Source organism: Clavelina lepadiformis, chromosome 3 (genome assembly GCF_947623445.1).
Source record: "Clavelina lepadiformis chromosome 3, kaClaLepa1.1, whole genome shotgun sequence".
Classification (NCBI taxonomy): domain Eukaryota; kingdom Metazoa; phylum Chordata; class Ascidiacea; order Aplousobranchia; family Clavelinidae; genus Clavelina; species Clavelina lepadiformis.
In genome coordinates this window covers 3,327,201-3,340,415 of record NC_135242.1, presented here as the reverse complement: position 1 = coordinate 3,340,415, position 13,215 = coordinate 3,327,201, and the positions used below count along the sequence as shown (strand labels likewise).

At 37.7% G+C, this 13,215-nt stretch overlaps 2 protein-coding genes across 3 annotated transcripts; one reads left to right on the top strand and one right to left on the bottom strand.

Moving 5' to 3' along the window:
• The first annotated feature begins 100 nt into the window (after positions 1-100).
• LOC143449654 (centrosome and spindle pole-associated protein 1-like) lies at positions 101-10,082 on the top strand. Of its 2 annotated transcripts, XM_076949931.1 has the most exons (29): positions 101-316; positions 478-660; positions 925-1,071; positions 1,406-1,555; positions 2,480-2,604; positions 3,168-3,251; positions 3,336-3,498; positions 3,588-3,720; positions 3,839-3,947; positions 4,018-4,075; positions 4,320-4,420; positions 4,639-4,740; positions 4,912-5,121; positions 5,296-5,419; positions 5,738-5,885; positions 6,069-6,202; positions 6,337-6,450; positions 6,940-7,089; positions 7,304-7,444; positions 7,524-7,627; positions 7,714-7,802; positions 7,878-8,004; positions 8,117-8,239; positions 8,462-8,590; positions 8,700-8,772; positions 8,864-8,973; positions 9,139-9,184; positions 9,280-9,415; positions 9,509-10,082. In XM_076949931.1, the coding sequence occupies exons 1-29, from the start codon at positions 173-175 to the stop codon at positions 9,730-9,732; spliced, it is 3,681 nt and encodes a 1,226-aa protein (XP_076806046.1). In that variant the 5' UTR covers positions 101-172; the 3' UTR covers positions 9,733-10,082. The 2 variants fall into 2 exon arrangements, with proteins under 2 accessions (XP_076806046.1, XP_076806047.1); XM_076949932.1 differs by lacking the exon at positions 1,406-1,555.
• LOC143449655 (rRNA-processing protein UTP23 homolog) lies at positions 10,046-12,056 on the bottom strand. The gene is made up of 6 exons (XM_076949933.1): positions 12,014-12,056; positions 11,624-11,771; positions 11,228-11,353; positions 10,823-10,997; positions 10,549-10,674; positions 10,046-10,478 (listed from the first exon to the last, which is right to left on the bottom strand). The coding sequence occupies exons 1-6, from the start codon at positions 12,039-12,041 to the stop codon at positions 10,305-10,307; spliced, it is 777 nt and encodes a 258-aa protein (XP_076806048.1). The 5' UTR covers positions 12,042-12,056; the 3' UTR covers positions 10,046-10,304.
• Positions 12,057-13,215: the final 1,159 nt, after the last annotated feature.

The window sequence follows — 13,215 nt, the reverse complement described above, 5'->3', positions numbered from 1 at the left end:
GACTTTAGGTTTGTAGCATCTGCTATTGTGCTGTGGCACACAAGTGTTTTTATAAGGTTTAATAAATAACAAAAGAGTGGGTGTGCTTATGTGATGGAAAGCGCTTGTTTATTTTTCAGCAATTTCTTTGATATGATACACAATCTTTAACACTCTTATGGTAATATAAACAATGAAAATGCATGAACAAGAGGACATGGAACGGTTTATTGCGGAGCAACGTGCAAGAATTGCCCACGAGAGGGAGACTCTGGAACGAAATCCTCCTTCTGCAGTCACAGATTACATCGCTGATGAAACAAACCCAAGGAAAGAGGTAAAATATTGCTCTTATAATTATCGGGTCGATTAAGTTACATACATCAGAACTTTGTTTTGGGCGGATGTAATGACGGACACAAAATGTAACACACAAAAAATTATTTGGTAATGTATTCAAACAAGGACGTTTGTAATTGTTTTTTTCCAATTCCATAGAATCCACTGAAAGATGCCAGAATTCCTCACAAGGATATAACTGAATTGGGTCAGAGATCGGTGAAAAGTTTGAAGGGAAAACCACCAACTCCACAGATTTTAAAACTTGGAGAAGCTTACCAAAATCAAAAGGAAAAGTTAAAAGAAGAGTTGAGACAAGAGTACAGGAAAGCACTCGCTGAGGTACGTCCGATCTATATTAAACTCACATATGGTGTTGTGATTTAGGTTCATTTCTAACATAATTTTAGTTGTTTTCTGGACAATGTTTTTTTTTCTTCTGCACAACGCCGTCCTAAAATTTAGGCTCACTAGATCAAACCAAGCAGCTCAATAGATGATGTAATTCAAGTGAATTAATTGTCTGAAATACACAGGATACAGGAGAACTTTTCACCAGCAGCTAGGTTTATGAACTTGATTGAGCTTTGTGGTTTGCGTTTGCAGAAGCAGATACGGACAACCGGTGTAAGAGGAAAAATTCAAACCACTTATGAAGAAGGTCTTGCTGCTAATGCAACCAACAAAGCGCGTAATAAAGATGACTTGGATTTAGGATTGAGTTTACCAATTCGGGATCATTTAAGTGCAAAGGTGAACACCTGACTTGACTGTATACTTTGCCCATGTATTTACTTTATATTTAGGGATTAATTGTAGCTGTATTCTTTCCTGCTTTTAGGGCACAGCAACCTAAACTGAAAACTATATAACATCTGTACAAAGTTATTACTGAACTTACCTTTAGCTGTAAATTATTCTCAAGTTTACCTACATGATGTATGCCAGCTGTGTTATATGTGTCTAACCTATTATATGTTGATTATTGTTCATTAAGTGTGGACAATTCTTGAAATATTGCTTTTATGCTGAAAATGACGCTTCTGTTTATGCACAATCCCTGTATTGCTTTTTACCCAACACACAGGAGAGATTGAAATTACAAAGAAACAAAGAATATAACGAATTTAAAGCGAATAAGGAAAATGAGAAGAGAAGCCAAAATCATCCAAAGCGATTAACAACATTCGCTACTCCCATATCTTATCCCACTGTTAATGAAATTACCCAGACCACTGTGAGAAAATGAAGCATAGCTGTAGAATGTAGAATATACTTAGGGTGTATCAGAAATACTTTGATCCATGTAGCAGCTAGTGCTTGTATCTGTAAACCAACCAAATAGCGTAACTGCACAACTTTAGAATTGCTCCGTTGTGATGTTCAAGTAGGTTGTAGTCTGGTTTCAATTAAAAACTGAAGATCCTCTTTAAAGTTTTTAGTGTTTGGGCTTGCTTTCTTCATATCAGCCAAGTGTGAAGCATTTTGATTGTATTTACATTATTACTTTGCTTCTGGGCAGTCTTGTATGTACTTGAGGTATTGGTGCATGTAAACTATCTACAATTCAACACCAATGCATTTTTAGATAATACTTTTAAAAGGAGCTTAAAATTGAATTGTTTGAAACAAGCTGTTTATGCATGACTTTCTTGTAGAAAGAATTTGGAACGTTTGGAATTTCTACTCAAGGAAATTAATTTCACTGATTTTTTGGTGTAGTTTTATGTTTCGGTACAGGTGACAACTATAGGTCACAGTTTTTAGTAACTGTGCTGATCTGCATATAATTAGACTCAGCCATACTTCCCCTATGCATGTCATTCTTTCTCACTTATTTATGTGATAAATGTCAGAATGCCTAAAACACAAACTTGTTTTGTTATTTGATAATTTAAAACTGGTCATAGATATGTAATACAAAGCAATAAACTTTCATTAATTTTCAACTATTTAAATAGCATTGCAATGTCTTTCATTAAAGCTATAAAGTTAGCATATATAGCAGATGTAATATCTATGCATGAACTTTGCACTAAACGTCGATATTCTTGATTACACGTAGAAAGATTCAAGCACTCTGAATAAGTTCAGTGTTCACAATAATCATTATTACGATGTAATGCACGTACAGTCATGATTTATAATTATTTTGTCTCAGCCGCCAATAGGAAACAGCGTTAAAAAAGAAGTCGGGGAGAGTTATGAACAGATTCTCGAGCGTAAGAGAAGACAGGAAAAAACTTATCGAAATGATGAAAACTTGGAAGATGAAGTAATGTACAGGTGGAGAGCCTTCATGTTACATTGAATGAAGTATTTAGTAGAAGATGCTTATACTTTCGTGTATTTTTGTTTTGCTCACTGTTGGATATTTTTTTGAAGGGTAAAACAACCTCCTTTTTGTTATTCATCGGGATTTGTGATAGACATAATCTTCAGAGAAATAATTATATAATCAAGTTCAAGTACAATGCTCATAGATTGTTTAAAGTTAATTAGGATGTTTGCCTACTTGTCGGCTTCCGTTTTCTTCGATATTTTTAACTTGAATATTGAGATTTATTAAAGTTTAATTCAGAAAGCCACTCTTTTGTTGTTTAATACGTTTTTAACTTTAATCAAACAATTATTTTCTAACTAAATAAAGAGTGAATAAGTATACACAGGTCGTAGTATTAATATTATTACAAACTATATTTAGCATGTTGTATAAGACCTTTATTAACAGTAGGTCATTTTCACCCGGCCATATCAACATAGCTTGCAACCAGAAAAAAATTTTGTCTCCGCTAATGAAGCACAAGGTACATCTTATGCATGTTGTTATTACCGGTTTGCTTATACAGTGAGAAGCCTGCGAGAGATTATCTTGATGATGAGGATGATCACAGGATCAGAGAGAGGAAAGCAAGGCATGCTCCCAGGAGAAGGTGAAGATGACAACGACTTCACTGATAACTTCATCATCATGTTACTTCCTATTTTAGACAAACCATGTTAATTGTGATTACCAGGCAGAGATACATTGAAAGATATTACGATGATGATGACGAAAGTGAAGAGGAATTAATTCAGAGGTTGCGAGCTCGTAGGCGACGCGGTCGAAATGCCGCCCGGGCTGTAGACAGTGATGAAGACATAGACGATGGACGACTGTTTAAAAAAATCAAACAAAGAGTATGTTGCCGCGTTCTGTCATAAATTATGCATGCTTAGCATCGCGCAACGAGCTGGGATATCACAGTCACATGATTTGTAATAAACAGAGCAACGAAGATTACGGCGAAGAAACAAAACGAATGAACTCAGCGCGCAACAATCGTGCCAGACCAGAAGCGAGCATTGACAAGCAAAATGATCTTAGATCAAAATCTGCTCCACCGGACCAGGAGTTCACAGGTCTCTGTTTATTCCTATTTATTATTCATTGATAGCAACAAACTAGTACGTGTGCTCTCTTTATTTGTTGCGTTGTTTTACGTGTTATGTAGGAACCATTTCTTTTGGGTTTTTGCAGGCCTGCCCATTGGCAACGTGCCAAGTGCCAACACAGTCCAGCGTAGGAAAGATGAATATAAGTTAGACTTACAAAGACAAATGGAGCAAAATGACATTAACAAAAGAAGGTTGACATAATTAGTTTTTTGTTACATCAAATGTTATTTTTTAAACTCTGTAATTAAACTTTTGTAACAGATCAAAGCAATTAGAAATGAGAATCGATGCAAGTGGCGCAAATGATCCTGAGAAAAGGGTGAAGTCTCATTTTTAAACTCTTAATGACTATTACCACATTGTATATTATTACACATTGTATTTTCATTGTTCATGTTCGTCTATATGCCATACGAATATTTTCTCTAACGCTTTGAAATTTTATGCAACATAAATGCACTGCACAGTGTGGGCTGCAACTTGTGGTAAGGTGTAATGTTTGTAATTGTGCCACGGTTCATGGCATTACTTTGTAGTGTTTATCGACGTGCGTTGTTTTGCAGCCGAACAGGTTGCATGATTTATCTCCACGGCAGAAGAAAGTTGAAGCTCACCAAGTCAGCGATACCGACAAAGTGCAACCTAAAAAGAAAGAAAAGAAGAGGTAAGGCAAACTTTTCAAAAGCAAATGTCACCATTCATTTTAATAATCACTTTCTAAAATTCAGTCACTTTAATTCTAAATAGCTTAACATTAACAACTTAATTGCGTTGGTACTTCATTTTCTTTCAAATTTATAACTTCATGCAGCGACATACAAGCACGGTTTGATCAGTTGTACTTCCACAGCTTAAAATTTTCTCGACGGTTTTATTCAACAGGACAACATTTAAAGACGAGGAAAGTGATGAGGATGACACCAGGAGAGGATTTTTACCACGACAACGTGTCCCCAACTACTTTGTGCCTCCACCAGCGAATGGGTACAAATTACTTGAATATAGTAATTGGGGTGATTTTCTGATGGTGCTTTACCAACATTGTTAAAATTACTCGTTTCGAGACAGGATAGATTTTAAGATGTAACTTTAAGATTCGTCTTGAACTTATTATAAAACAACCAGCGCTTTATTGGGCGCCCACTTTGTTGTCAGATACTACCCACCCCAGTTCCCGTCTCCCTATGACGACGCTTATTATTATTACGGGACTCGCAACCCGCTTGACCCCTCGTCTATGCCAGTGGTGCCCCATCCCGGCCCCCTTCAGCCTGGTTTGTCCCCACTTTTAATGGCAGCAGGGGGCAGGGGCAAACCTTTGGCTGCGGAACAACCCACTCTTGCGGAGGAGTCAAGAACACCACGGTACGGTGATGCTGACGTTTCGCGCGAGAGTTCTACTTTTATGCTTTGTTCTTGGCCCTTTGAGTATTTATTAGTTTAAAAAAGATAGTTGTGAATATGTTGCACGTGATTGAAAATTAATAAAATTCTCAACTTAAAGTAACATTTGATGACACTCTGCTTTTTTCGCCGCAGTACCGGTCGTAGTCAGGTTAGCTTTGCTGGAAATGCAGAATCAAGTTTGGTTTCGGATGAGAAGAGAGACAAACAAAAGAAGAGAGAGACGATGCAAGCATATCAGGAGGAACTAAAAGCACAGGTGCGTTATACGAATAATTGAAATGCATTAACTCGGTCAAAAGATACTCTCATAATATGTGAAAATATATAAAGAATGCTATTTACTAAAAGTGGCGCTAGTGTATCTGAGCTTGCCATTGATTGCTACAAATTTCTGTGCGCAGCTTGATGTTTATGTGATGGTTTGAGCAAGTCAACTTATCCAAAAATTAGAGAATTTTGGTTTAATTAAGTGTAAATCTCAGCTTATAAATCTATCGGTTACCAAGTCTTTCACAGTTCATACCACTCCAATTTCTTCTGCTACTAAAACCCACGCTATATTCTCGATCAACAGATGAGCATAAAAGAACAAAAGAAGAAAGTCGCAAAGGAGGAGCAGGAAAGATACGAGCAGAAAATCGAACGCGAAGCGATGAACTACAACCCATGGGGCAAAGGGGGTGGTGGGGCACCCATGAAAGATATCCACGGAAATCTAGTGTGTAAGTGATTTTATGTTAATGTAAGCCAGCTACAATGGCGCCACCCAGCATGAAAATCCTTCTCAATGGTTCCTGGTCGATTCAACCCAGAACGATCAAATCAACATCTGTGAATTTAATCGTCCGTGGGTTGAATTGATTGACCACCTTCCTCAACACCTTTGTGCTGGTGTTATTGTGCAGCTGACCTGCGGCAAATGCATCTTGAAAACGAGGATCTGGGACGTGATCCAATCAAGGCAGCAGAGCAGAGCAAGAAGAGGCAGCAAGCCTCTCAAGCAAAAGAAGAACTTTTCTTCACATCGCCACGACAACCGGTGCGCAATGACATCTATGGGAATTAGTTAAAAAAAACTTGAAAATTTATTTCATGTTGCGATTGTTATTTCATGTTATTTATTGTTTGATTTTGATTATGTCATGGTTTAATTGTTAATTTAAAAAAAATCAGGATGTCCCTGGTGTCATATCTCCAAGATTTGGCAGGAGCAATCCCTTTGAGATGAAAGAGACTCAGGAACAGAAATCACAGAAGGATTTCTACAAGGACGAATTACAAAGACAGGTGAAGCCCACCATGCTTTATTATTGAGGCCTGTTGCCATTTCAGGTTTAGTATACAGATACTTTAAATGAAGTCAAGTATTTCCCTTTTGTATGTATTCTGTTCATGTTAAACCCCTAACCCAAGCTGAAGGTAAACACAAGAAATTTGCACAGGTGACATTGCTCTCGCGGAATTGTGTAAATAGGTCTAGATGTAGATATGTCTTGTTCTATGTCAGTGTATTCTTGTTTGTTCAACACTCACTTAGTACATGGCATATAATTGACTATGCCCAGCATAGATTCCTCCCGAAGCATTACATCTAAACAATGTCTTGATATACTTGGTGAATGATTTCTCCATTGCAACATTTTCTGCGGTTACGTGTTTTGGTCAACTCTATTGGCATGACATTAGAGCCTTGTTCGAGTACTTCTGCACAACTTATTGCCTGATGCAGGTATCTGCTTCGTGATTTTCTTTGGTTGACTGTTGTATGTTTTCAAGATTGAAGAACGTCGTCGGTTTGATATGAAACGGAAGGAAGAATTTAGACTCCTGGAGGAGAAAGAGGAAATGAAGAGGCAAGAAGAAAATCGGAAGATGCAGGAGGAATATGAAAACGAGAAGAGGAAACAACAGGAGAAAATAGAAGAAGTATGCTCACTGCCGATATGACTGTGTTGCTAGTAAATATTGTCATGCGACAAGTGTCATTATTTAGTGGTGTGTGGTGATTCATTTTGATGCTTGCTGTGGCTGCAGGTTGTGTTCCATATAAACGTTGTTCACATATTTGCTGACTAGAAGCTGACTTGTTTTCATTTTATCAATTTCTGATCTGTTTTAAGAAAAAACTTTGCTCTTTTAGAAAAAACGTCAGAACGAAGAAATGCAAAGAGCTCTGGAAGAGAAGAGAAGAGCAGCGGAGCTGAGAAGAAAAGAAGAGAAGATGCAGCGGGAAGAAGAGGCCCGGATCGCAAATGAGAGAGAACTTCAGGAGAGATTAAACGTAAGTATCATTGTTAAACTAGGTTACTTGAAACGAAATGTCACAACCAGGAGTGATCACAGCTGCATCTTAATGTCAGGTGCATAAACCCTCCTCACCTCCTATCAAGTCACCAGAAGTTGCCAAAACTCCGGCAGTTCAAGTTTCTCATGACAAGCCGATTCGGGAAGTTCCTGCTGCAACGTGAGTGTGACGAATTTTTTGATAGGATATCCCTTGCCGTAAGATACAAGATGTCTATGGATTACGTCATGTCTTTTTATCACCAGTGAAAAGGTCCGCCAGCAAGAGCGTCCAGTTCAACCGAAATACGATCGTATTCAAACTCCCATTGTCGCTCGTCCAGAAAAATCCAGAGGTGGGCTGAGAAATCACAACAACTGACTTTATTATGCTATAGCATGAAAATATTCTTGATGTCTTTGTTCCGCAGAATCGAAGCGGATCTCGAGAGAACTATCTGCTCTGAGGAAGCAATTATTAAATGAACAGCAGAGAATTGAGGACCAGCTGAGATCTTCTGATCAAATGCAATTTGGCGCCTACCAACCAACTAAAATGTGAGTTTAGCAAACAACATGCAAAGAAGCAATATTGGCCGACTGTGAAATCATGACAATCGATAATTTTGTAAAATCAGCCAGGTATAAACTTAACGTTAACTTTTTGCAGAAGAACAGAAGCGCTTGTGGATCTTTCTCGTGTCCGACAAAGACCAGTCCAAGTCCGGAGACCCCCAACCGTTCAACGACCGAACTCGAACGCTCTAAAGGAATTCCGAGATATCAAGCACAGGTGACGATATCACTCTTACATGTAACAGTATTGTAAGGACAGCTACATCAGTCACGTCAAGTTATATCAACCAACCAGAAGACTGGAAGTTATTTAACTCAACTTTTGATCGTCGCATTAAACAATCGTTTTAGAAACGTTTTGTACACTTATTGAACTCGATTAAAATCACTTAAAAAATTCTTTCTGAAATCTTTCCTAAGCTATAATCTTCCTTAACAGACAAGACGACACTGCATCACTTCGGATGTTCAGGATCCAGCATCCAGAGACTCCAGCAGACACGTCGTCGTTCGAGAAGCAACAAGAGGACATGATAAAAAATCAACTCATGAAGATAGAATCGCTCAAGTAACACTTCCATTGCTTTACTGGTTGTATGTTTCAGGCCATGAGTTACTGTAAACACTAAACGTTTGTCTTGGACAGAAATCAAATCTTACTTTTCTGAATCTTGCAGAGGCAATGTTGATCATCCACAATACAGTCAGAGATCTCCAGTAAAAAGCAGCAGGAATGGCTTCACCCTACTGGTAAATGAGATAGTGTGAAAAAATTGAAGCAGATAATTTCGCTAATTTCGATAAGATAATATTTTTATCTCAATGAAAACCAACTTTTCAGCCCCCATCAGATTCCTATGCATCTCTGCTCGATGCCGAGACAATGTATATTCCCGTCGTCGACGATAACGAAGAAAATCTGCCGCCTGGTAGTCCTCCGAGGAGAGCCAGGTTGGATTTAAAGTTTTTTTTATGTTTATGTCTTTCACACTGAGTCATAAACCTCAGCAGTGTCACTTTTTATTGTGAATTGCATATCTTGTATCGCTCTCTGTACCAACTCTTTGACATAACACGTCCAGCTATTTAGAAACCTGACTTTTGATTTTGTCGTAGAAAATCCTCTGCTCGGGAAAGAAGGAGAATTGCCAGACATCATGAGGTAGGGATTTGTTTCATGCTGCGCTTCAAAGATTTGTGACTTTCAATGGTTTACAAAATAATTAACAGTGGTTTGACGCTTTGGAAATAATTCAGGACGAAGGAGGGCTGACGTACAGAGCAGCACCGGATAACTACTCACTCAACTCGCTCAACTCTCTCGCAACGTTGGATGTAGAGAGGATGGCCAGCAAGAATCAGGACCGACTGAATAAACTGAAAGCTCTGCAAGGTAACATGAAAGAACTGAACCAGAACGCGTTGTGTATTTTCCATCAAAAAATATGTACATCGCAAGTCAGTTAAATAGCGAATGTATTGGCAGCTGACGAGGTATCTCTGACTGATCCCGATGATATTTTGGATCGTTTTGTCAACCAACACAAATCTGATTTACCGAGCACACCTGATTCCCTTGCACCCAGTCTACCACGCCGGCCTAGGAAAGGAACATCTATCAGCGCACCACAACAGGACAGACCTCTATCTGTTAATACCGTGGACACAGAATTGTGGCTTCGCCCAGGCACGGGCCCACCAGCCACATGAATTGAATGAAGTTGACCATTGTGTTTAGTTTTGGCAGTCTTTTCAGCATTTGCAACTATGTCAGATATCTTCTTAGTTCAATCCATTTTTTGCCTTTGCGTAGTTTCAAGCAAAATTGAGATAAACTTGACTAGGTCAAAGACTATAATTATTGCACTGTAATAGCTTATGTTGTAAATTTATTCTCGAATATCCGCTTTAACATGCTAGTGTTTTTTTTATTCGTATACTGTGTAGGTTTTTTCTTCTCGTAATAGTCTCTTTTTCATCTACTTTGTGCACATCTTTCAAGCTCCATATTACAGAGAGATAATATAATAGTCAGTTTTGTAATAAAATTCAAAAATACACTTGGCATTGTTACGAGGAAAGAAGCAGAAGCTTTAGTACAAGAGAAGAAAAACCACACTTTATTGCAAATATCAACATTCCCAAGGTTTCTTCCAGCCTTTACCATTTCTTCCATTAAAAAATGTAGGCATTTAAACAGTAACTTTGCATGTGCAAATTGTGCATACAATCCATCTTGTTGCATGCACGAATGACAACCAACAGCATATAAGTTTTTTGACTTATTTTGATGTTGGTTGCTGCTTTGTCTTTTTCTTCTTGCAGGATAATGGATTTGGACCCTTGGCCCTTTTTCGCTTGCGGCGTTCTCGTTGGGACGGATTCGTCTCAGCAAGGTTAGCGTCTTTCTTCAAGGCTGAAAGCTTACCGACATCATTTTGCGAGAGGATTTTTCCCTGACAAAAAATGCTTTAACAAAAACTTTTTACCATTGAATTGTACAGAGCTGCTAGATGCAGATTTTACCTTAGATAAATCTTTAACATAATCTATAGTTTTCCGAGATGGCTTGTCTAGAACAATGTTACTTTGGAATATGTAGAGGACGGGCACACCAGGAATTGATCTGGCAACTTTTGTCAAAGTGGGATCCTATAAAAAAGTGCTTAAGTGAAGTTGGTAACAAAATACAAGTTAATTATCACCATTCACTTTGGAGAATAGTTCTACATTAAAAATTAAACATTAACCTATAAATTTTGCATTTGCGAATCGTATGTTCCCTATATTCAATGTGCACCTGTGTAGCCATAAGATATCTGCCGTCGTTTTTCTCACCGATAAGAGACTGCAAACACTGTGATGCAGGAACTGGCTTGTCTTTGTGTGCACAAGATCGCAACTGAAATCTTTGCGCAACAATTTTTGCCCCATACATTTCACTTCCGAGCAAATCAAGTTCTGCTAGCACGCATCTGAGTAATAATAAAAGTTTTCAGAGATAGCAACCTAAAGGTACAGATTTGTCACCCTTGCAGGAATACGGCATGACTTAAGAACTGTATTAGTTTTGCTGTAAGCACTAAATATTATTAAAGAAATTTTCCCTTTTATTAACTGAGATAAGGGTGAAGCTTAGTTACAGAATTATTCAGCAAAATTGATGGAAAAATAATAATAGGACAAGATAAAGGTCACTGACAACCTTGTGGTACAACATTGTAATTTGCATTGAAGGTATTTTGAAAGTTGCTCTTTGATGAAAATGTTGTGCTTTAAGGATGCCTGACAGAATGTCCCATCAATAAGAATTAGGTATGGTTCGTGAAATCTTTAAAATAAACACTCTTTAGGTTAATTCAATTAGACTGGGCCTACTCTTAACAATTCGAAAAGTAAAATAGGTATTTTCATTATTTAAAGATATAGCTTAATTACAAAAGTCAGTCACAAGTGATAGTACGTTTAAACCGTAGTATTGTGCTAGTCACTGGTCCGTAATTAATCAGTAGTTTATTAGGTCATAAGGTTATGATAACAAGATATTAGTATTAAACTTAAATAGCGGCCAATAAAAACAAATGAACTATTCTGCACTTACTTAAAAATATTCCTGTATAAACTGAGGTTATGTCTCGCTTGTTTTTGACGTTTAATCTTCATCTTTTCCCGATAACGTTTCTTTGCATCAGCATCTACCAGCAACTGCCAGACCACACATAACAAAAATCCTTGCATGATGTCTGGCACTGTGATAGATATTGGGGAATAACCTAAGCTATAACCAACTGTTTTGCGGCTTTACGTCGTTATCGGGGTTGAAAGTAAAATACTGACAGTAATGAAGCAACGATCCTTCGGTTTCAAATAACATTTTTGGTAAAACACGTTTTCGAGCTAGACTTAATGCAAGACAAGTTAGTATTAAATAAAATCTCAAGACCAATAAAACAGAGGAAAATACCAGTATGCTGCGAGTTTCGATCCTTACCTTTTCTTAGGTTTTTAATCCTGTACATCCATAAAATACATGATAATCATCATAGTTTACAACACTAACTACCTTATTGAGAAATAATATATATTATCATTATTCACAAAAAAATTCTTTGTAACTTTTAACCGAAACCCCACTGCCCAAAATTGCCTGCTGAAATAGGTTTAAAACGGTGCGGGCTAATTTTGAGAGGAATCTTCCATGTAAGATGAACGGAACTTTACCTGGGGCAATTTTTAAAAAAGTTGTCTAGTTAAATGTATTGTTCATCCACAAATTGGATGCCTTCTGTTCATGTTTTTCGTTTTCTTCTTGAAAATGGACATCCGGGCATTAGTATTACAACTAGAGATGGGCCGATACGAACCCAAACCCGAATAGATTCGCCGAATATCGCCTTTATGGAAAATTCGGGCGAACACGAATACCAACAATGGCGAACCCGAATACAATATTACTTATAAATTTACTGACTTTCGTAAAAAATGATGATCTAGTTTCCCGACAATGCTAAACTAGACTCAGCAGGACTTACAATGAAGGTCGTTTTCCTAACGATTTTGCTTTTTCGATCGTTTTTTAAACACTATTGATCCAAAGAAAGCGATTTGTTTATCGATTACGTCATTTTAGAAGCAAGACTTGACAACTGTTGGAGGAAATTTTATTGTTTGGTTCTAATACGAATAGATTCGAGATTCGTTCGTGTCGACCTTCGTGATATTCGGGTTCGCACGAACCCGAATAATCTTCCTCGCGGCACATCTCTAGTTACAACCCTTTGAACAGCACTGAGAACACTTTGTACCGATTTCGAATCTTACAGTATGGAAGCAATAGAACGGAAAGTTGCAGGGTGCAACTTCACCAGCGCAAACATGACCAGCGTTTGCATTAAGTGTCAAAAGTGGTGTTGAATTTTTACTTTTCTCAAGTTTACTGAGCCCCTAACTTCTCATAACAGATGTAAACATAGCAGTGCGGTTGAATGATAAGCTTTTAATTGATATCACGAATTTTTCCAGGAAGGCCGTATTATTGCATTGGTAGCATATGTTAAACTTATATTTCTCATGTTGATTGGTGGAAACTGGTGTGGCAATTCAGACACCGAAGTGTCAGAAAATGATGAATTATACGCATGGTGGTGTGAGTAACTTTATCCCAAGTAGCCTGAAAAGCTCTTTTTTTTCTCA

What these genes read in the sequence shown, in the direction of transcription:
- LOC143449655 (XM_076949933.1), bottom strand. Translation starts at nt 12,041, where the DNA reads ATGTACAGGATTAAAAACCTAAGAAAAG. An exon ending in TTATACAGGAATATTTTTAA is followed by an intron (nt 11,354 to 11,623) that starts GTAAGTGCAGAA and finishes TTTATTTTAAAG; the next exon opens with ATTTCACGAACCATACCTAA. An exon ending in TTACAATGTTGTACCACAAG is followed by an intron (nt 10,998 to 11,227) that starts GTTGTCAGTGAC and finishes ATTATTACTCAG; the next exon opens with ATGCGTGCTAGCAGAACTTG.
- LOC143449654 (XM_076949931.1), top strand. Translation starts at nt 173, where the DNA reads ATGAAAATGCATGAACAAGAGGACATGGAACGGTTTATTGCGGAGCAA. An exon ending in TCACATCGCCACGACAACCG is followed by an intron (nt 6,203 to 6,336) that starts GTGCGCAATGAC and finishes AAAAAAAATCAG; the next exon opens with GATGTCCCTGGTGTCATATC. An exon ending in GCCTACCAACCAACTAAAAT is followed by an intron (nt 8,005 to 8,116) that starts GTGAGTTTAGCA and finishes AACTTTTTGCAG; the next exon opens with AAGAACAGAAGCGCTTGTGG.